General features: G+C 41.5%; 1 protein-coding gene across 1 annotated transcript in view; it reads left to right on the top strand.

The window, feature by feature from the left end:
• The window catches only part of BIO2 (Radical SAM superfamily protein), a 46,579-nt gene that overhangs the window by 1,143 nt on the left and 20,945 nt on the right, over window positions 1-24,491 (top strand). The window contains exons 2-5 of the mRNA XM_077371267.1: window positions 16,100-16,279; window positions 16,433-16,539; window positions 17,884-18,089; window positions 18,841-18,980. Of these exons, the coding sequence (XP_077227382.1) occupies window positions 16,100-16,279; window positions 16,433-16,539; window positions 17,884-18,089; window positions 18,841-18,980 (633 nt within the window). The remainder of the gene's footprint in view (window positions 1-16,099; window positions 16,280-16,432; window positions 16,540-17,883; window positions 18,090-18,840; window positions 18,981-24,491) is intronic.

Raw genomic sequence — 24,491 nt, 5'->3', positions numbered from 1 at the left:
GTATCTTTTCACATTTTACAATGCATGCCCCACATACAACCACTTGAGTCAAACTGATAATGCCTAAACTACCCCTAGACTACCCAATGTAAAACCCAACATAAAAGAACCATATGACTTAAATTACCCCCTAATAGAAACACATGTAACGGACAGGGTCCACATGTTAGATCACTTCAGAGACTTATGATTATAGAGTAAATGGCCTTCATGTCTTCTCCCATTCTCTTCAATTTTTCTTTTGTTTTTCCTTTCAATTCTTTTTCTTTGCAAATTGAACACGAGGATGCTTTGCATCATCAGGTCTACTAGATTATATTTCCATGTTTCCAATCTCTTTACTTCACAAGCTCCTACTCCCTGTTACGGTTAAACATTTTTTTACATGGCATATGCATTAAACCAAAGGAAAGGAGACCAAGGGGTCTTAGTACCAAGGTTTTAAATTTCGGTTTCGGTACCTATTTCGGACCCCACCGAAATCCGAAATTTAGGCGAAATCCGAATTTTGGTATTAAGCTTCGAAATTTGGGACCGAAATTCCGAAATTTCGGACCAAAATTACCCAAATTTCGGGAAATTTCGGTTTCGGTCCCCACCGAAATCCGAAATTTCGGTTTCAGTCCCCACTGAAATCCGAAATTCGGTCGAAATTTAAAACCATGCTCAGTACAAAAAGAAAACGTACACAAGAAACCAAACAAAACAGAAGGAAATACAAAAAAGTAACAGGATCCTCATGGAGGAAGTCAAATGTCAAAATCTCATCTCTGTCAACTCCCGAATGGGAAAGCTGATCAGCGTCATCATTTACTGATGATACTCCATGGCATTTGCCAGCGGTAAGGTTGCTCCATTGTGACCAGGTCACGGGTTCGAGTCGCAGAAACAGCCTCTCTGCAAAGCAGGGGTAACGTTGCGTACATCTAGCCCTCCCCATACCCCACAATGGCGGGAGCCTCATGACTGGGCCGCCCTTTTCGTACTCCATGGCATTGGCCAACCTGAAAGAATAACTGATACCATCTCTCATCCTTCTAACAACATTGAGAGAATCACCCTCAATAATCTAGTGATCTGACATGGTCTGGTCTATAAGTCAAATCCCAAAGTGAGTCTGCCTCATTGTGGTGTTTATCCCCAATTGAGCCCAAAAAAGTTCACTGGATCTCTTGTTAAACTGCTCGGAAGACCTCCAATGCCGGCCAGACCTGGGTTCCCAATGTTTTTTTGAATGGCACCTGGTTTCCCAATGCTAGATCAGTTGAAGTTCAACTTCAGGAAACTTGGAGGAGGGGGGTGCCACCTTAGGTTGAGACGCTCCCTCCTGCATCAACTTGAGAGAATCTCTTCCCAGGATTTGCAGAAGGTAGTCACTGGGAAATCCCTTAAAATGGGGCACTTGTTTCCCATTGGATACCTATATAGAGAATTTTCATTTGGGTGTGTGTGGGTGTGTGACCAGGAAGTACTCAATTAACTCTGAAAAGGGGAAAAACTAAATACAAAATTTTTCGTGTGAATCTATAGTAGATAAAAAATATGGTTAACATACTCAGCATCAGCAATGCATAAAGCACAATGGTTGAGAATCATTTTTTGTTGTTGTTGTCAGAGATGGCCAACGACATAAATCTTATTAAGGCACGCAGTCCAATGGAAAAGTCTTTATCTCCAGGTCTTTGGAGCTCCAAGCTCTCCTGGTGGGTGAAAGGCGTGAGGCGATGCAAGTGAAGGTAGAAGGAATGAAGGATTAGCTGAAAAAGTAATCGAGGAATCCCATCTCTAAATTCTCCTATCTGAACCTAGTCTCCTCATCTAGGCCGAATTGATTCTATGAAGAACAGTGGTGACCAAATCCACCATAGTTGAAAAAAGTCCTAAATCTTATATTCCAATCCACCTCATTAAACCCATAAAAAAATAAGCCACGCTAATTCCTTTTCAGCGGCCTTGCTAAAAAGAGTAGGAAAATCTAGGTTTTGAGGTCTACGGTCGCACCATTCATCCGTTCGAAATATGAACTTCTCTTTTCCCCACTCTAAAGCAGACTTCTATGCTTCTTGATATCCTACCATACCAAAGAACCTTGAATTCTAAAATCATCTTAAAGATTGATCCATTCACGGTAAAGCTCTAGGTCAATCTTTCTCTTTAGCTTTTGTTAAATGTATTCACGCCCCTTAAGGGCAGTTTGGTCATTGTATTATATTTCACTAATATATGAAATGAAATTGTGTTTTTTTTTTTTTTTTTGGGGGGGGGAGGTGAAGAATGTGATTTTTGCTCCTCTCATTCACGCCATTCTCTATCTTCCTCTTCTCCTCTTCACTCACCTTCTCTTCCACCATCTACTCCATCATGTAGAAATCTAACATGGTATCAGAGCAAAGGTCTTGAGTTCAAATCTCCTTAATGTCAAAAATCCACATGGAATGGTCAACCCAAAAGTGGGGCCACATGTGCCATGTGTAGGCCAACCCAAAGAAAGAGTGGCCACACGTGAGGGGGAGTGTTAAAGTATAAAAGAATAAATAACGCCTTCTCCATCAGCTAAAGGTGGTAGTGATTCTTCCTTGTTAAAGGTACCATTATCTTCCTCTCACTTCTTTTTCTTTCCCTTTTCTTTAAAACCCTAGCCAAACCCTTTTGGGTTTTTCAATAAAACCCTAACCTTCATCTTTTTCCTACACTTCTTGCCTTACATCACCCTAACCCTTACCCTCCTTCCAACCGACCACCCCAAATCCTCCAAATCCTAACTGCCGACCTCCCACGCCTTGGTCTCCCCCCCGCCCAAAACCCTAGCCGCCACCCCTATCTTCCTCCAACATTAGCCGTTCCCCTCTATTTGCCTCCCCAATTATTTTCGCCCAACCCTTTTTCCATTTTTCCCTACCAAAAGTGCCTTTTGGCTTATAACCCTAACCCTAAAAGTTCCTAAATGTAATTTTTCACTTCAACCTAACCCTAGATCTATCTCTTACATCCCTTTTCTCTTCTTTTTGTGTTTCTATCCTCTCTTAATTCGTGTTCTCTTCAAATCAGTGTTTAATTACGTCTTTCTTTATGTTTTAAAATTGTTTCATCTTCTCTTTTATTCCGTTATCGGTTCCAGGACGTTGGTTGGTTGTCCTATTTTCTCTCTACTATGTTTGTTGGGTATCACTGACCCTTTTTGTCCTGGAACCGACTCTTGACGTCTAAGAAAGTGTTTGTTGCTGACTTTATATTTGGACTTGGTGTTGGTTGTTGGTGATTGTTGGTTGGTGTTGTCTGTAATGGAATCATTGGTGATTATTGTTGGTGATTGTTGGTGGTGGTGGTGATTATTGTTGGTGATTGTTGTTGGTGCTAGTGTTAATTGTTGGTTATTGCTAGTTGGTGGTGTTTATTGTTGGTGTTGTCAGTGGTGGAATTATTGGTGATTGTTGGTTGTTGGTTGGTGGTGATTATTGGTGGTTCTTGTAGGTACTGGTGTTGTTGGTCTCTGTTGACGGCTTGTTGGCTGCCATTTGATGATTATTGGTTGTTTGGGGATGTTCTTTGGGACTTGGTGGTGCCCATATTGTCTTTGTACTACGTTGGTGGTGATGATGGTCTCCCTGGGTTGGTGATTGGCCTTTGTTTTTGTTTTTTTTTGTTGAAATGGTAATATGTTATATTGAAAGAAAGAGATCCGAGATGGATCTCAAAGAATACAAGAGGGAGAATAAACAAAATACAAAGAGATCAAGGGGGGAGGAAATCAAACCATTCCAACCCCACCCTACTCACACCTGATCTAGCTAGAGAGTCTGCCTCACCATTAGTAGAAAAATAATAGAATAACTCGACGTTAGATCTAAGATTTCCTCAATAAGAGACAGAAACCTCCATGGAGGAGCAACCGCCCCCGAAAGCCATCTAACAACATTTGAGGAATCACCTTCCACTATCGCCTTATCAAAGAGGTCCTTTTCCATATGCTTGATACCTTGATATGCAGCCCTCACCTCCACTTCACTCGAGTCGCATATTCCAATAGGCCCTGAAAAGGCCTACAAAACCATTCTTGAGGAGTCTCTGCAGAGACCCCCAATCGCTGCCTGTCGATTACCCGAACTAGACCCATCAATATTGAGTTTGATAGAATCTAATGGAGGGGCTTCCTAGGGCTGAACAATCTGAGATCTTCTTCCTCTTTTGTTGCACACTTTTTGCCACCCCTCCCATAGATCGAAAGCCGAAACAAATCTAAACAACGGAAGACTCTTCGCCCACAGGATGGATAACGCTATAATTTTAATATAGAGCCAGTAAGAAGATCTAGCCACCCCATCAAACACCCTAGAGTTCCTTTCTCTCCAGATAACCCACCAAGAAGCCAAAAGACAAATCCTCCATAAAACCTTCCCCTTCTTTTTCCAGGGAACCAACTCCCAACTCATGATCAACTTGGGGATTGATTGTGAGAACACCCAGTTTATACCAAATCGAGACAAAATAAGACCCCAAATCTCTCTTGATACCCTACAATGAATAAATAGATGATTTATGGATTCTCCATTTTCTAAACAAAGGGGACAATGATCTGCAAGACACGTGCCCCTTTTCCTTAGGAATTCAATTGTTTGAATGCGACCATGGCTCACTGCCCAACTAAAAAAGCTTATCCTAGGAGGACAATGAAATTTCCAACCTTTTGCTGATATAGACTCTTCCGCACAGGGCACTAGGTGACAATAAAATGATTTAACCGAAAAGAATCCAGAGGGATCCCAAAACCAAACTCTTTTGTCAGACCCAACCCTTTTGATATAGCACCCTTCAATCAACTCAAACAACTTATAGATGGATTCCAATTCCATATCAAAGAAATTCCTTCTGAACCTTAGTTTCCAAACCACGCACTGGTCAACTCGATCAGATCATTCACAGACTAGTGCCTCCTTATTGGAAGCAACCACAAACAAATCGGGGAAAAGCTCCCTAAGAGGCTCAATCGAACACCACGCATCCCACCAAAATCTAATACGATCACTCGAATAGACTTTGAAACGAATGCCTTTACCAAACTCATGTCTCATCCTCCAAATATCACGCCAAACTGTCACCCCTTTCTTATATACATCATCAGATTCCCACTTCCCAGCTGAAAAACCATACTTACTCCCTACCAATTTTACCCAGAGAGAAGATTGCTCCTCCCCAAAATGCCATAACCAGTTTCCCAATAGTGAATGGTTAAATTCTCTGAATCATCTAATACCCAAACCTCCATTCTTAAACGGAAGACAGACTTTTTCCCATTTTAGTAGAGGAATACCTTTCTTATTATCTGCACCTCCCCAAAGGAACCTGTGCTGAATTTGTTCAATTCTCAACACTACACTCATAGGGCAGTTAAACAAAGATAGGAAAAATATTGGAATGTTTTCCAACACTGCCTTGACAAGGGTAATCTCCCCCCTTCGGAAACTAAATTCCTTTTCCATGTCTCCAATCTTCTTTCTATTCTTTCTACTATAGGGACCCAAAGAGATTTATTCAGCCTTCCAACTCCCAAAGGAAGACCTAAATAAGTAGAAGGGAAGGATTCCAATACGCAACCCAAGATTTTAGCGAAACAACTTACATCTGACAGAGGGGTATTTATAGCATACATCCTTGATTTTTGGAAATTAGATCTTTGCCCGTAATCAATTCATGACATCTCAAAGTCGCCTTTAGATTCAAAATCTAGTTGACTTCAAGAGCACGGAAAAGAAGAGTATCATCTTCAAATTGTAAAAGCGAGACTGCGAGACTTCCTCTTTATCCCTACCGATTAAAAAACCTTCAAAGAAACCCGCCCCCCTGCTTCCTTTAGCTATCAATCTACTAAGGGTCTCAGCCACAATAACAAAGAGGAATGGAGAAAGAGGATCCCCCTGCCTCAAACCTCTAGAAGACTCGAAGAACCCCTTCGAAGAACCCCTTCGAAGAACCATTTATAAGAATAGAGAACCACGCTGAGGATATACACCTCCTAATCCACCCTCTCCATCGACCACCAAAACCCATTCTCCCTAGTAAGTAATCCAGACAATCCCAATCCACCCTATCATAGGCTTTTTCCATATCTAATTTACATAAAAACCCCCTTGCCCATTTCTCAAATATGAATATATGGCCTCATTAGCAATCAAAGAGTAATCCAATATTTGCCTCTTACTTACGAAAGCACTCTGATTATCGGAAATGATAGAAAGAAGAACCACTTTTAGGTGATCAACTAAAACTTTTGCCAACACTTTATAAAGACACCCCACCAAACTAATAGGGCTAAACTTTGAAACTCTACGAGCACCAACCACTTTAGGGATCAGTGCTATGAAGGTAGCACCCGTACCCCTATCCAATGTCAACCCCTCATAAAACTCATAGACGAATCTAATAATATCTTCTTTAACGAAAGACCAACAAGATTTAAAGAAGGCTAAGCAGAAGCCATCGGGTCCGGGAGCCTTATCTCCAGCTAATAAGAACAACCCCGCTTCAACTTCCTCCTCCGTGAAGGGCCTTTCCAATCTAGAGTTTTCCTCCAAACTCAAACTGCTAAAATCCACCTCTTCAGGAATAGTACGGAATTTACCTTCAGAGGAATACAAGAACGAGAAGAAATCTAAAATAGCTTTAGAAATATCTTCTTTCGAAGACACCAAATTACCATTCACATTCAGATATTCAATTCTATTCCTCCTCCTACGGGCACTCGCCATTGCATGAAAGTACGCCGTGTTTTTATCTCCCTCCGACAACCACTGCACTCTAGATTTTTGCCTCCACATTATCTCCTCGTGAAGTAACAAACTTCTCTTTTCTTGTTTAATCCTTCCCAACTCCTCACCATCTTCCTCAGAACCCAAACCACTCCTCTAAAGCCATCAGAATCATCAATCGATTCTCCAACCAAAGTTTTTGCCCGAAGGACTGCCGCTTCCTTTCTTCCACCCATCTTTCACCTTTTTCTTCACATGTCTCGGCTTATGACCAATAATCACATCAGCTGGACCCTCAACATGAAGAGGAACCCACCAATCTCCCATTCTTTCCTCCATCTGAGGGAAATTAAGCCATGCTATTTCAAATCTGAAATGCGGAGGGCCCCATGATTCCAACCTTGGATCAAGAAGAAGAGTTTGACAATGGTCAGAGACAGAATGTGCAAGGACTTTTTGATACACCTCAGGATTCAAATTCAACCAACCACGGCAAATAAGATACTGATCTAGCCGACTCCTACTTTGGCCCCTAGACCACGTAAAGGCATCACCTGAAAGGGGTAAATCAATTAATTCATACTTTGCTAAAAAGTCTGCAAAAGCCCTCATATTTTGACTTCTTCTCCGGCAACCCTATCTATCCCCTACTTCCTTAATCTCATTAAAATCTCCCCCAATACACCAAGGATAAGAGCAAGTGACCCTAACCCTTCCTAACTCCTCCCAAAATAGTCGTTTCTCCGCGTTAATGATAGGACCATAAACTCCAGAAAAAAGCCACATCGAATTGTCCTCCACTTTTCGAAGAGAGATAGAAATGGTGAATTTACCCCTCCACTCTTCCTGTTTACTCCAAAAATTCTCATCCCAAGCAACCCAGAAGCACCAACTGAAGCCACATACGAGAAATCCCACTCCGCTCTAGGCCCTAAACTTCGAATATCATTTTTGGGTATCGACTCCAATTTGATTTCTTGAACACAGATGAGATTTGGTTTCATCTTCCTCACAATCTCTTTCACTTGGAATTCTTTTATCAATAGACCCTAGACCATTTATGTTCCAGGACACTATCTTCATGATAAAACAATATTTCTGGACTTCCTCCCCCTTCTTACGCTATTATTCTGCCCAATAATCTTCGAGGTAGAAGCAGATTCATCAATACCACCATCATAGTTAATATCGGATTTCAACCTATGTAGTTCCCCAATTTTCTTTCTCTGGATCTCCTCTGATCTATTGATCGATTGTTCATGAACACTAGAGTCCCTCAACTCAGACAAAATGATTCTGATCTGAATTCCTCAACGGAACCAGAAAAGATCAGCCCCAACTTCTTGCTAACTCCCAGAGTATGATTTCCAAGAAATTGAATAGCATCTTCCCTATGGCCATCCCACTGCTTACTGCTAGAAGAACACTCCATATTTTCCGAAGATGAAGCTTGCAGATTGGAAAGAAATTCTGGGGCATCATGCACATCTTGATTCTTCGGAACAAAGGCTATACAAGATCCAGCTACCAAGGCAACCTTTTGCTTCCTAGGATACCTTCAGAAATAACTATTCTGAGACTTGAGGCAAACAAGAGAATTCCCTCTACTCCCAAAAGCGCATTAATTTTTCTTTTACCATCCCACCAACTGACGGATCCAAAGAAAAGGATAAATTTCCCATCAGAATCTTAACAAAATTAACTGTAGATAGATCGAATTGAGGACCACTTTTAGCCAGATCAATCCAGATATTGCCACATAAATCCCAATAATTTCTCCATGAGCCACAATAATAAATAATACAAACGAAACGAGGCTTGACTTGGAGCCCTCCACGAACACAAGGATAATTATCAGAAACCCCATCTTCGATTCATCATTGAAGATCAGACGGGTTGCAACACCACGACACAGAGCGTTATCAAGAAAATTCCGACGCCTACCTCCCCTTGCCGAAGAGACCTCCTCCACTCTATCCCCCGATATAGAAAGCGAAGCACTGATTGGGCTCTCACCAAGACCAGATCCATCATCCAAAAAGTTGTAACGCAAGCTCTGGGATGAATAAACCTGCAGGCCCAGATAGAACCCCTGAACGAATCCTGATACAAGCCCTGAATCAATAAAATCTCCTTTAAACATTGGGTTATCTTCAGAATGGGCCAAATAGTTATCTGACCTAACCCCACCCAGATACTCTTAAGATTGACATAGGGGGCCCACTAAATTAGTGCTCGACAAAAATATCTGGAGACTCCAGCTGGCGCGGATTACTTGGGGAAATCGCCTTCCAAATATCGAAAAAGCTGTTGATCAAGACAGAAGGGTCCACCGCTGAGACATAAGAACGAGCTTCTCCACACAAACTTCGCCACCTGTAACCAGCAGGAGACACCTCATTCTGAATTTCAAAAGAACCGCCATGTGGTTCCCGTCTAACATGCGCTGCATGAAGTGCACAATAGCTCTGAGCACTATTGTGAGCCGGAACCTGCTTCTCAGCCAGCTGAGATTCATGGAATTCCTCGCCGGTCTCCGCCACTCCGGGAAACATCTCCTCACCCATAACCGACTCCTCAGCCCCAAAATCATCACTCGATTCACTCCCAGCTTCCTCTTCCGACGACTCCTCACTACCTACAAATTTTCCAGAAACACTACCAAAGCAATTAGCATCTCCAGTCTCTTCCTTTTTCACAAGCACCCATCTGACTTAACCGTCCAAAGAAACTTGAATGGTAAATTCCTTCCCAACTTTGCCTACTGTGGATACTAAGATTCTGACCCAAGAATACCCTTTACCAGCTTGACACGATGGGTCCAACTCAACCACCCTTCCTATCTTTTCCCCTTTTCTCTTGAAATTGTCCTCACACCATGCCTCCGGAGGCACGCCTGATATATTCCACCATAAGGATTTCCCCTCTTTCGGAAATTTCGAGTCCCAAAGAAGAAGCTCAATAAACGAAGAATTAATGGCATCTCTCTAGGTTGAAATGAGATGAAACCGATTAAATCCCATCGGAGGTGAAATTAGAACTTCCAGTTCAGAGATTTTGTAAACCACAACTTCACATTGAGCACCACTTTTTCGATTCAACCACCTCTCAAGAGCTGCCAGATCTCCAAACCACCCCTGTTTGATACTTACCGAGATGCCTATGTCTGCGTTACTAATAGATTTTAGGGGCATTGCCTCTATACTGAAAGCAACGTCTTCCGATTTTAGCGGATGAGCCACACCAGCTCTCGTATCCCTTTGCTCCAGATTCAACCCATCGGAATCCTCCTGACTCCTCGGTCTCACTGCCGGAGGGGAAGGAATGTTAAAATCCAGATTCGATCAAATCTTGCTACAAGTCCAGCATGGCAATCTTTTCCAAAAGTTCCTGAAGCCACAACGACAACATCTCCAGTCCCCAAGATCACCCTCTCTTCGTCTCCTAGAAACCCTTTCTATTCTTTTGTCCTTTTTGTTTTTTACAAACTTCCATCTATCCCCTTGCTGAGCTGATCTACGATTGAGACCCCCGATAGGAATCAAATTTGCATCATTCATCACCGAGATTGATCCTCCAACCCTGCCCAGAGGCACCAGATTCGCTCCAGACGCTACGCCCCTCTCGCCCCTTGACCAAACACCCGGCACCAGGTTCACGCCTAAGACCCCCCTTTCCAATCCATTAACACACTCCCCACTCCTAAAGGCACTAAGTTAGCTCCGCTCGCCACCCGCAAATCACCATTCACACCACCAGGACCAGGTTTACGCCAGAACTCCGCCATTCACGCCGGAAGCTAGCAACCTCTATGCAATGTGTTCTACCAAATATAATTAGAAGTAGAGTGTTCTACCAAAGAAGGAAACGACATCAACCTTTGTATGGAGCCGAAAAAACAGGTTGCTATAAACAATACATTGTATCTCGATTGGCCTTTGTTGTTGTTGTTGGTTTTCGGATGTTTCATGACATTCCTATTATTCGTGGTTTGATATTTTGGGTTGATAGTATTGCCTTCCCGAGTATTGGAGGTTGCTTGCTGGCAGTTGTTCCCGACATTAGTGTTGTGGTTTCTGACTGTTTTTGGTTGTTATTATGGATCCATTTGATTTGTCTTCACAGCAACTGGCCTCCCTTAAGGTTGATGGGGTCCCTCCTTCCACTACCGCTTCTATATCTAGTTATTACCACACAGAGGCCCCTCTCCGGATGACTTCCATAAGACTTGATGGGAAAAATTACCCTCCTTGGCGGAGGGCAGTTTGTACATATCTTCTTGGTTAGGGTGAAGTTCACTTTCTTGAGCGTTTCCCTCCATCCGCTACAGATTCCTCCTATGAGAGATGGGAACAGGCGGATGCAGTGATTCGATCTTTTTTATGGAGTTGTATGGAACCCTAGGTGGCTGCTAATATGATGTATCTTGATTCCTCTAAGGAAGTCTGGGACCATGCGGCAACTTTGTACTCTGGAGCTGATAACGTCACACGAGTGTGTGATCTCTTCTCTGACTGGCTTGGTTTCCATCGTGGGGAGAATTCCATAACAGATCATTACAGTTCTTATGTTGCCCTTTGTCAGCAGCTTGACCTACTTATGCCATTCACAGTAGATCCTATTGTTCTTGCAAAGCGTAAGGAGGACTTGCGTGTTGTTCGCTATCATGACTCCTTGGGCCCCGGTTAGCCAGCAGATCGTCAGTTCTGGCTCTCTTCTGCCTCTTGCTGACACGTTTTCTTGGGTACAGCGTATGAGGACTGTTCTGGTCACTGACCAGCGTGTTGGTGGGTCTGCACTTTCTACTTCTATTGTTGGAGATCGCGACCGTGTTTTTAAGAGATTTGGCCATGGTCGTGATAGTAGTGGCTGTGGTCGTAGCCGTGATGGTGCTGGCCGTGTCCGTAGCCGTGATTCAGGGGGAGGTTGTGGTTGTGGGTTTCGATATTGTACCCACTATCGTATGGATGGCCACAATGTTGACTACTGTTATGATTTACACCCAGATCTTTGCTCCTACCGCTCCACTACTGATTCTGTTGCTGCTTTTGATAGCCCCCTGCTCCTTTTGCTCCTGCTGCATCGGCCTTTACGGACTCAATGCTTGTCAATTGTGCTAAATATGAGGAAATTGTGCGACAACATGATAGAGGCAAGCAGCCCACTGCCACATTTGCCCATCCAGGTAGCTCGTCTTGTTTTCTTTTTGGATCTGCTTCTGGATCATGGCTCATTGATTCAGGGTCATCTCATCACATGACTGGTAATTTTAATCTCCTTCTTTTCAGTCTGCCCCTTCAAGTGTCCCTCATACTAACATTAGCAGATGGAACTACATCACCTGTCTCCGGGGTTGGTGTAGTCTCCATCTCTAATGGCCTTTGTTATCTTCTGTTCTTTATGTTCCTTCATTTCCTATTATTTTATTGTATGTGTGTCAAATGACAAAAACTCTAAATTGTTCTGTTTCTTTCTTTCCCTCTTATTGCACCTTTTAGGATTTGAAGACTAGGACGATGATTGGTTTGAGCCGTGAGATTGGTGGCTTCTACTATCTTGATTCAAGACCTGCTGGTGCTGCTCTTCGTACTTCTGTTGATGCTTATCAGTGGCATTGTTGTTTGGGCCACCCTAATGCCAAGAAGCTTCAAAAATCTCCTTTTATTGCTAGTTCTGTTGAGTCGTTTTCTTGTGAGTCTTATGAGTTGGGAAAGAACCATCGAGTGTCTTTTCCTTCGCGTGGTATTCGTCGTTCGTCGCATCTTTTTGAACTAATTCATTCACACATATGGAGCCCTTTACATACCGTCTATTTATATGGTTTTAGATATTTTGTTATATTTGTGGATTATTTCTCACGAGCTGCATGGTTGTTTCTACTTAAAGATCGTTCAGAAGTTTTTAATGCATTTCGTAGCTTTTACTTTGAAATTGCTAATCAATTTTGTTAACTAACCAACTTCTCCAAAAGCTTAAGCTGTTGGAGAAAGGCGTTATTTATCTTTTATACTTTAACACTCCCTCGCATGTGTGGCCTACTTGGCAAACATGTGGCACATGTGGTCCCACTTTGGGCCGACCATCGCATGTGGATTTTTGCTATCCGGGAGGTTTGAACTCGAGACCTTTGGCTCTGATACCCTGTTAGAAGCCACCGAAGAGGGAGAAAGAAAGAGGAAGAAGAGAAAGAGTGAGTTGGAGAGTCTCCCCCTCACTTATGTATATATATGTAACGAGAGATATACAAAAGACCAAGATGCCCATAGGCATATACATACACTAATAGAAACCAATTGAATGAAGAGGTTGGATTATGGTAGATACAATAAGGACTGTAGGCCCCCACAATTAAGCAAGGAGCAAGGGTTTCAATTGGATGAAGAACTTGGATTATGGTTTCTAATGTTTGATCAGGAAGGATTTGGTTGTCAGAAAGATAAAAGATTTGGTTGGAGATGAATTAGATGAATTAGTGTTTTTGCAAAAACTAGGTTCAAAATCTCTAGAAGAGATATGAACACAAGATCGAGATATACCGACTCCGATAGCGCATAAGACAAGAAGTCTACAGTAGCAGAAGGTACAGCTACAACCACAAGACAAGTGAATGGATGTTTTAGTTTAAGGCCTCAATTCCAATAGCGGAAGGGAGAGCCACAAGACAAAGGAGTATAGAATGGAGAATAGAGGATCAGGTTTTCGAATTGGTGGATGTACAATGTCTTAATTTCAATCAATCTTGCTTTGATATCATGTCAAACTATGCTTGATCTAAGAACATGGAAAAGAAGAAAGAGCAAAATCCATGAAATTGAGGAAGGAGTTCAAGTCACCCTCACCCCTTCTGACCTCTATATAAATCAAAGCAAATCAATTTACAAGAAAGTTCTTAACCGAAGGGCATAAAAGACCGATCTTATAAATACTACCATACTCTTATATATATATATATATATATATATATATATATATAGAGAGAGAGAGAGAGAGAGAGAGAGAGAGAGAGAGAGAGAGAGAGAGAGAGAGAGAGAGAGAGGAAAGTGTTTCTGAGCTCGAGCTCAGAAACTCATGTGGGCCCACATTTTTGGGGTGATCCAAAGCATTCATTTGAAAGGCCCTTTCATGGATAGGGTGTGTACCAAAAATCAGGTGGTTAGGATCATCCTAACCCTTCCATTTGTAGAGGGAAAAATTGGGCAGATCCGTGGAGAAACTATACGTGTCCATTTTTCCCTCCACTTTTGGATGGGTTAGGATGATCCGAACGACCTGATTTTTGGTACACACCCTATCCATGTAAGGGCCTTTCAAATGAATGCTTTGGATCACCCCAAAAATGTAGGCACACATAAGTTTTTGAGCTCGAGCTCAGGAACACTTTCCTCATATATATATATATATAATATTTTTATATGTGCACACATAAATAGATAAAAAGAGATCCTGTGGGACCGAAGGGCATAAAAAACAGATCTTATAAATACTAAAATACACACACACACACACACATATATATATATATATATATATATATAATATTTTTATCTATACACATAAATAGATAAAAAGAGCATCCTAAGGGAATTATATAGACCATTTAGTGGTGTATATAAGTCATTTATGAAGCTTATTTTCCACACTTTTCTATAGGTTTGAGGTAGTGAGTGGAGATTTTTGGTCATCGTAGATCTAGCATTGCCTCGCTTTGTTTAAATTTGGCCACCGCTTGAGCCTCAGCCGCCGCCCGATCTTTAGTGAGCTCGTTGAGGGCCTCTTCGGACTCCTTAAACTTCCTCACCGCATCCTCCAGATCCTTACGCAAAGAACTAATGATCTCCTTGTCGGTTTTTTCCTCTGTCTCTAGTTCGGACACTCGGGTTTCCAGAGAATGGTTCTTCCCCTCTAGGCCGCTAACTACTTCCCTGAGCTTCAAGTTGCCCGCTAGGGTGTCCATGATACGGTTGGAGGCCATGACACTGAGATCATTCATCTAACAAAGGATATCAAGGTATTAGTTCATGCGGCATAAAGAGAAAAAGGAAAAAGGAAAGGCTCAACAGTGCTTACTATCTTCTGCTGATGAAGGAAAGAGCGGCTCAAAGCCCCAGAACTTAGCTTCCGTAATTCTTCTCTATCGTTCGGTAGAACACTATTCAAGCACATTTCCACTCCAACCCTCTGGTTATGAATGGCGGAATATGTCTCCGACCTTCCAAGAGGGAATGAATGTCTCGCCCTGGACTTTGGCCTCCTCGATTTATTGGAGATTTGGCGGCGAGGAATTTTGATGTGAATCACAAGATCTGGCCATGGAGATCGAAGGAAAGATCTGCCATCGGGAAGGATTTGATGGTTTGGTTCCATTAGAGGGATTATGAGGAAGTTGTGGTGGGTAGGTTCAGAATGAACAGGATTGTTCTCGTGAGTTCTGACATTTGGGGATGACTACTATCAAGAAATAGCCAGTAGCTTGAGCACAATGAGTATTTACAGACTGTGAAAGGTTGATTGAGGCATGCTGGATCGGTTTCCAATGGGGTGAAAGTTCATCTCCTTCAAGATTTTAAATCCTATACCAGGGTTCATTCATCTTATTATTCTTTCCCATTCTAGTTGCATGCAATTCCTGACAGAGCACCCTAGTTTTAATTGTTTCCCCTAAATTTACCTTCTTTCTTTGAAAAGCCTAACATTTCCTTTTGTTGCCTATTTTTCTTAAATATCTACATTTTATATTGATCAAAATATTTATGATGTCCTGCTGAAATCATTTTTCAGTTCAGTTTGAATGTGGTTTAATTGGTATCGACCCAATCGCCCCCTTTACCGGTTCAGCCACTGGTCTGGTTTCTACTCTCAATAACACTGTTCTCCTTTTACTCTCATTTCTACAACTAAGGTGTGCACAGCATGTCTAGTGCCTTTTGAGGGGGTAAAACTGGATAATTTAAATTGGTCAGTTTTCTTGAGCTGTTTGAATTGGATGGTATTTGTGAGTGTGGAGATTTTTGTTTTGGTAATCCAGTATTTGAAGTGTTAACTGCAACTGTATGAAGTTACAACCTAAAGCATGAGGAGATGAACCTTAAATACGTGCCTTTCATATACTGATGTTGATACTAATAAAGTGAGAATTGCTAGAAACCTTGAAAGTGCATGAGTATCACAATGCAGTTTTGGTTCAAATGTAGAGCTATTTTTTTTAAATGGTAATGTAGAGCTATTTTCTTTCCTGGTTCTGGAACTTCTGAATTAAAGTGCCCATGTATTATGTGTCAAAGGATTTGTCATGACATAAAATTATGAGCCTTCTTTTTTGATAAATGACATACGTTGATATGTATGGCTTCTTGTAGGCTAAAGTCCATAGGCATGTTCATAAATTTAGGGAAGTGCAGCAGTGTACTCTTCTTTCTGTAAAGACAGGCGGGTGTAGTGAAGATTGTTCATATTGTCCACAATCCTCCAGGTATGACACTGGATTGAAAGCCCAAAAGCTGATGAACAAGGATGCTGTTTTGCAGGCAGCAAAGAAGGTAGTTTATTTTCCTTATGCTCTACTCTCTCTCTGTCTCTGTAATTGACCTCCTTTGGCTTTGTCCCGGAAGCGAAGCTTCTACGACGAGTCGCTTTTCCACTCTCTCTGGCGGAGAAAGCTCTTTGTATAATTTTGTTTGAATGTTTTGTAGGCAAAAGAGGCAGGTAGTACACGTTTTTGCATGGGCGCTGCATGGAGGGATACTGTGGGCAGGAAGACCAACTTCAATCAGATCCTTGAATATGTAAAGGAAATAAGGTATGCGAAACGTTCAAATAAATGATTTTGAATTATTTATCTGGAGAGATTAAGCAATGAAAGTTAAAATTTCAGATTGCCACAGGTCTAGGAGTTGGTTCTATTATTGTTTTATTTATTTATTTATTTCAGAATTACACGGTGTGCTTATTTCTTGTTAGCAAAGTATTTGTCAGTTTCAGCCAATTGAACAAGTTGCCTATTGGTTGTACATTTTGTAAACAGTTAAAGTGTATATAATGACCAACAGTTAGAGAACAGGAGTTTGCAGTGAAGTTTGCACAAAATTTTACCTGTGACTGGATGCTGGATTCAAGCCGACATGCAAAATTTGGATGAAGATACCCATTCTAAATGGCCTATGTTTCAGGATACTTAACTTGGACTTGAATATCTGCACTACATAAGTACTGCTTATTAGCATGACTATGCCTATGCCACATTTGGATTCTCTAGAGCGTGCATCTTCTCACTATTTGACTACATTTTAAGAGAGAAACCATCAAATCTAATATTTAGTTGACTTTTTGGGGAAGTTTTGTTAAAAAAGATGTATAAATGTATGCTTTACAACTGGAATGATACAAACCTCATGGCCCTCACTGCATATTTGTTAAGAGTCATATGCTCAATTCTTCATTTAGGGTTTTCCTAATCATATCCATACTATACTGATGCTAGATCATGGTTCATACCAGCATGCTGGTGGTAACATAGGGTGGTCGGTGCTATATTAGTGCAGAAGCAGAGGCTCTCATGAAAGGTCTCAGATCCATTTCTTCTCTTTCCTTTTTAATGAAATTTTTTGACCCTCATAAGCATTTGAAGTGTTAACTTTTTTTTTTTCCATGTGCAGTGGTGGGACACCTGGTCCCTCCGATGTAATAGTTCTTCATTGCAATAAAATTTACATTTAAAAAAAAAAAAACTTTTTTTCCAAGTGCGTGGGAAGCTGAATCAGCTATTATCTTGCTAACCGTTTTTGCATAGATGGTTCATTTTTTTTTTAAAAAAAAAAAGGAAAAAGAATCATGTGTAGAGGTAGCAATTTGTACATTTGGAATTTTAATTATTGAGCCTACATCTCCTATGTTTACTTCACTTGGTTCTTTATAACTGTAGTTAACAATATTTTTCGTAATTAATGAAATGCAATGTTTTTGGTTTGTCGTTATTTCTAGGAGAATATCCTGATCTTTTCATTACCTTTTCTCCTGTTATCTTTTATATTTTTTCTGTACATATTATTAGAATTTATACGAACAATCAAAGCTCTTAATTGTTTCTTGGAGAAGTTTGTTGGCACTGACGGCTACCCTTTTATATGAACACTAATGCTCACAGGGATATGGGCATGGAAGTATGTTGCACATTGGGAATGATAGAGAAGCAACAGGCAATTGAACTGAAGAAGGCGGGGCTTACAGCATATAATCATAATCTAGATACTTCGAGAGAGTATTATCCGAATATCATAACCACGAGATCTTATGATGATCGTCTGGAAACTCTTCAATTCGTCCGTGAAGCAGGAATTAGTGTCTGCTCAGGTAAGTCAGTTCAGAAAATCTGCAACCTTTTATTACATAAATGAATTGATACATGTCAGATTTGAACCTGGGTTACGGAAGGTTAACAGACCATTCAATTTGGTTACGTTGACATGTTACTTTGTTTCAAATGATTAGGACATTTTTCAAATAAAAAATGGTAAAATCAGCATCCTTGATTCCTCGTGTGAATCAAAAACCAAAGTTACACCTGTTCATAAGAAATGACCAAAGTACTCTTGGTAAGTAATCTTTTCAGGAATAGAGCATAGTGTCAGTTATTTGAAAATAAATGTGGCATTCGGTCAACCTAAAAATTTCCCCTTTACTTGAGTCGCATTTGTAACAGGGTTAACCAGCGTTCAGTGGCCTTTCTATATGTTTTAATGTTTGTGGTACTACCAGATATAATAGCAAACATCTTAGATTTTCTGTGATTCATGAAGCATAGATTATGGAATGCTAATTATTGATTAAATTCTGGGTTGCGTAGCTTAAGCTTGTTAAGCGTATCTAACCAAGCATAGTTTTCTTACATGGACATGCATGTTTATCTCATTTGAATAGATCATTAGCCAAATATTTGGCATAATTGTTTTGCCATGGAGTTGAGCTCCTAACTCGCTGTTCTCTCGATTTTGATTTTCGATCTGATCTTTTTCTTTCTAGAAAACTTGAGGTACAAATCTAAGATCTTGTACTTGTTTTATGTGGGAGTTGCTGATATCTAATCTCTAATTTCTATTAATAGGAGGAATAATAGGACTTGGAGAAGCAGAAGAGGATCGTGTTGGCTTGTTGCATACGTTGGCAACACTCCCTACACACCCAGAGAGTGTCCCCATCAATGCATTGGTTGCAGTTAAAGGCACACCCCTTCAAGATCAGAAGGTACCTATCATTTATTTTTCTGTTTGTGATATTGCCTTTATTTTTTGCATTGTGAGAATGATGTTCACTATTGTCTCATGATATAGATTCAATGCCGAGCTGATGTTTTTGAACTTTAGAGTTCCCATATTATTCCAATTTTAGCAATCATGTCCTGGAATTTATAATAACTCTGTTTCTCAAGAAACAACAAGTGTGTAATGCATTATACTATTTTATTAGGGTTGTTGTCAAATTTGTGTCGAGCCTAGGGAATTGTGGTTTTAGATAAAAGTAATTGTCACTGGAAGAGAAGACTCCCGAAATATGATACTTCTGGACATTTGGTGTGGCAATAGAACACTAAAAGGCTAGTTCCCCATGCTTTATAGTGTTGCTTCTCACAGAGAAAATGATGTAGCAGATTACATTCATATAATCAAATGGTGCTATGGACTGGAACATAGTGTTCCGAATAAATTTTTTGATTTCGAAGTAGACAATGTTGGGACTCTTTTAGCCAAAATCAAATCAATCATAAAAAAGCAGGGTGTGGACAAAAGGGTTTGCAGATTACTTTCACTGTCCGTTACTTCTTGAATCACATAGTCCCCCCTCAACCTGCCCTTGTCTGCTCGAAAAATTTGGAGTTTCAAAGCCACGTGGCGTGTGTTGGCATTCTGCTTTGCGCTCGAGTGCTCGACCATCTGCATCACAGACATAAGATAATTTTTAGTCACACCGCACTGTGCCTTGCTGATGCCAAGTCTGTTCATTACCCGTTACTTCACTGTAGGTCTACCCGTGAGCACTAGAATTGGGTCTTTGACCTATATGGTGCATTTGCATCCGATCAGTTTCATCAGATCAAACAGATCAGTTTCATTAGATCAAACAGATCGATGGCCTGAAGTCTGAGACCCGTGATCAGACTGTTGAAATTGTATTGAAGGCTGGATGTTTCAGATTGGTGATCAGATTGGTCCGATTTCTCATATCAGTGATCGGTAGACGTCCAAACCTATGATCAGACAGCTCTGATCAGAGGAAGACGAGCAAATTGCCAAAGCTTATTGTCTGAAGGCCGATCATCCCAAGTTTAATAGGCGATCCAAGTGCCATCAAAATTAAAGACAGCCGTCGATCCCATCACAATAACGAGTCTTCAATTTTGACCCATTCTCGTTTTACCTAGGATAAGAGTCTCCAATTTTGATCCATTCTCGTTTTATGCAAGAACAGTACTATCCTCTTTCCTGTGATATGATCATCCCTTTGATCAGATCTATGATCCAAATAGATACCCTCTGCTTTGTCCTTTTTTTTTTTGATGAGTAAGCTGGGGTTAGGCAGGACCCTGACCGGATATATTAAGCAAAGAGAAAGAGAGTACAGAGGATGGGACCCCAAGGGCCAAAAAAAAAAAAAAAAAAAACCAAAAGGCCGATCTTGGCAAAATTACAATCTAGATTAGACAACCCCCTCACAATCAGAGGTAATACATTGAAGAAGAGATGGAGGGACAAGGGGCTTAGGGATGGGTTTGCCTTTGAAAGGGAAGCAGCGCTTAGAGAGGATGTCTGCAGCAGCATTTGCTTCACGCCATTTGTGGCTAATACGCCAGGAGGTGAACCACGATTTAGACACTAAGATGTCAGATATTGTTTTCAGTTTTTTCCATGATGGGTTGGAGAAACCAAGGATGACTTCAACAGCGAATTTGGAGTCAAATTCTATTCAAATCTTCTTGACACCCATCGATCTAGCCAAATCAATCCCTTCTTTGTTGGCCTCCAGCTCTAATTCATAGATTTCTTCATTGTCCAAGTTAACTGAGAAGATGGCTATAGCCATGCCTTCATGGTCTCTTAAGATGCCGCCAATGCCTCCCCCATCGGAATCAAGGGAGGCATCAGTATTGACTTTGATCTCATCCCTGTTTGGATTGTCCCACGTGCAGAAGCTTTCTGATGAGATAGCAGGGGAGAACCTGTAGCCGAAATTTGCTGCTATTTTCATCAAACTGGGGCTGAGGTGATCCTTGATATTTAACATGTTGATTTTGAGTTTAGTTTCAGTTAGTATATCCTGCAGAATTGCCTTTTTGTGCTTGGATTTTCCTTCAAAAATTCTGTTGTTGCGCTCACACCAGATCCTATGAATGGCAGAAGAGAAGCTGAGCTTCAGAGCAGTTGCAGCTTGGCCTTTTCCTTGGGCTTTTTTCCTTACCCACTCTTCCTCGGCTGAGAGAGATGGCAGCGGTTTCCTGCGGGATTCACTACGCCATAAAATGGATCTCCAGATCCAAGAGGAATAGCGACATTGGAAGAACAGTTGGTCTACACTTTCATTTGTGGAGTTGCAGAGCACACAGGATTGGTTAAAAGATGGGCCTTTGAAACTCAATCTATCTTTTGTGCTGAGACGGTACTGTATTGCTTTCCAAGCAATGAGAGCATTTCTTGGGATGTGACTTTTATGCCAGACCATTGAGAACGATGAGGGCCTGCACGATTTTTCTCTGAAGATGTCTTTTTGTTGTATAGCGCCCATCGACAGCAGGTTTCCAAATGGGGAAGGAGAGACCTTCATGATTGAATATAGTTTCCATCAGCAGATTCTTTTCGCGAACCAGAGATGCTTTGTTCAGAACAGGATTCCAATTTCCATCATGATGAAGCTGGGCTAGATTGGTTACGAATGCAAGGGGAGAGTCAGTATTATGGCGGCAGATGAGGCAGCGAAGAGTCCCTTTTGGGTGCCACGGTTGATCCCAGAGGTCAATGTCGACTTCTTTTCCCACACTGTAACAGGTGAGGATTTTGGCCTGCTCCCTGCATTTGAGAATGCTTCTAATCCCCCAAGATGGTCTAGCAGGGGTGGGAAGGGTCCAGATGTTCCTATTTCTCACATATTTTGCGCACACCCAAGAGCACCAAAGAGAGTTATTTTTACAGAGGAGGTTCCATAATAGCTTGGTTTGCAAGGCTCTGCTTTGTCTTCTGCTTCTAGGTTCTATACATCTTATCTTTTCCTGCATGTCTTGTGCAAGAAGTTTTCAAGAAACTGATCATGCATAGCCCAGTACTCTCCCAACCCAGCCTCTGTTTCTTGATTGTTTTTCCGTGTGAAAGCAGGAGAAGCACCTACTATCGCTAGTCACCCCACTCCATGATACAGCAACTGATATTCAACTTTCAAAAGACTGCAAGTTTCAGAATTCTGGAAATTCTGCTTGTTTTTTCTTCAACTTATTGGCCTTGTTACATGCAAGGAAACCTTTCTTACTAACCGATTGATCATCTTAATCAATCTATCAAAGAACCACTACGTTGGTTTGTTATCGACTGATTCCAGAAAGAACAGCCCAAATAGAAACATATTTGTGTCTGTATCTTTCCACCGATTCCAGCACCAATCGTGAAGTGCTTTCCACATTGTTTCTCCTTGTTTGCAGACCATGGACTGCAAATGCTTGAAGCTCCTGGTCGCTTTCCTCCCAACCAGAGCAGCCAACTGCTATTTGTCCATGCTCCCGACTGGTTCAGCTGCTGCTCCATCAAGAGGCTCATTCACCTGCTGTTCTAACTGCATTTTCTTCATTATCTTGCTTGCTACAGAAGCCACCAGTCAGGGCCTTCGTTGCCACTGAACATATTGAAATCAAGGGCCTCAAGACTTCCCTTTACTGCTTGATTAAGCCCACTTGTTGCAGCCCATCTTAGGACAGCCAACTAGTACTTGCATATGGCTTCTGAGGCAAGATTCTTTGGAGCCTTTTTTGCTGCCACCCGGCTTATTTGTAAAGAAAGAAGAAAGAGAGTTTTCAAAGGCACCTCAAAGGGTCTTACCAGTCTGCAGAGATAGATTTTCTCGATATTAGTTTAGTGGGGCATCAAATCTTCCTTTAGTGGAATCTCTACAAGTCTTGGGAGGTAATCAAGACGAGCAGTTGCTTCAAGGATGGCACCTGACCCAGGTGGGAACCACCCCTTCTGGGAAAAAAGGGTGGCCCAGTGCATGAGGCTCCCGCCATTGCGGGGTCTGGGGAGGGCTAGATGTACGCAGTCTTACCCCTTCTAGGAAACTGAAGCTAAATTTTGATCGCTCGAGTCTCAGTAATTTCTGCCCGTTGGGCATCAATGGTCTCTTGAGAACAGTATACCAGGCGCAGTTTGGGCTTTCTCGGGTCCAATAGGGATCAAAGACTAACGAGGATGAGTTTAGGACATTTTTCATTGGGTTAAGCCTATGGACTAAACATAGATGGCGTAGGTGATCAATACCACCTTGTATCTTATGCATGGGATGTAGTTCAACATGAGACCGATACTGCCTTTTAACTTTATGCAGTATTGACATAGAGTTGGGGTCCTTGGAGAGATGACTGGTCATTTTACTTTCTGACACTTCATTATATTGTACTTTATAAATATTTTACTATTCCAGACGTGCCACAACACATGTCACTAGGTGTTTACTAAGGCCCTGTTGTTTCAACCATAGTTTTAACACTCCCCCCCCTCCCCCCTCCCCCCTCCCCCCCGTCATCGTGGACTCCCCAGAGTTGACTCCCTTTTACCTCGGCCACATTCTGTGTTTTGCCTCCGCATTCTGCGTTTTGCCCTGCAGAATCAATAAAAACTCCTTTGACTCTCATGAATTATGACCGCGTCAACCGAGTACTCGATCGTGTCGTGTTGAGTCGACTAGGATTTTCTTCGGTCGCTTTCTGCGCGGCATCCACTGTTTTAAACATTGGTTTCAACCTTTGATTTGTTGCATTTATAGATAAATTGCCATTCAAATGTAAATGGTGCAAATAGTGGTGTCAATACCGATTGCAAAGGTAGAAAAATATTTAAGATTTTTTATCTTTGTCAACATGCTTTATGGATGACTTTCTTGCTTATGTGATGGTTTCTAAGTATGTATTTGTGCTTATTCCAGCATTTCCCAAAGTGCTTTTTTTAGTGGTAGCAATTCCCAAAGTTCTCTTAAAATTTCGTCATTTGCATATAATTTGATATGTTTCCGTGATTTTACAAGATTTCCACCAAAATTCCCAATTGAAACTGAAATGTTTCCTCTTTCTTGTCGACTGCAATGGAAATTTAAAACCTTGCGGAGTAGTAGTCCCCGTTTACTGAGCTTAGGAACTCCAGCAATGCGACTTTCGAGATGAGATGACTACGTGTTGGTTCATATGTTGCTCATGGGTCGGGCCCATAGGTTATTTTTAGGCTCATGAATCATATCGTTTCTTGGCTGCCAGGGTCAAGGGATCACTGGTTTGTAGTACCACTACCTCCGGTGGACCAGTCAATAGGAGCGTGATATACTAACTCTTCAAAGGAGATCATGGTCCAATAGTGCTTCTCTCAGTTTGGAACCCATCTTGTCGCTAGGATTGGCAGTCCATCATCGGGAGGTTGGCTTCATATCACTCTTGTTCAGATATAACAAGTACAAATTATCATCTAACTTTCTATTGTGACCATGGTTTTAAATTTCGGCCTAAATCCGAAATTT

The sequence above is a fragment of the Tasmannia lanceolata genome, unplaced genomic scaffold, assembly GCF_043159265.1.
Source record: "Tasmannia lanceolata isolate RefF3 unplaced genomic scaffold, GAP_Taslan_0.1 ptg000037l, whole genome shotgun sequence".
Classification (NCBI taxonomy): Eukaryota; Viridiplantae; Streptophyta; class Magnoliopsida; order Canellales; family Winteraceae; genus Tasmannia; species Tasmannia lanceolata.
The sequence above is the reverse complement of the archived record's forward strand: the minus strand, read 5'-3'. Positions and strand labels throughout refer to the sequence as shown.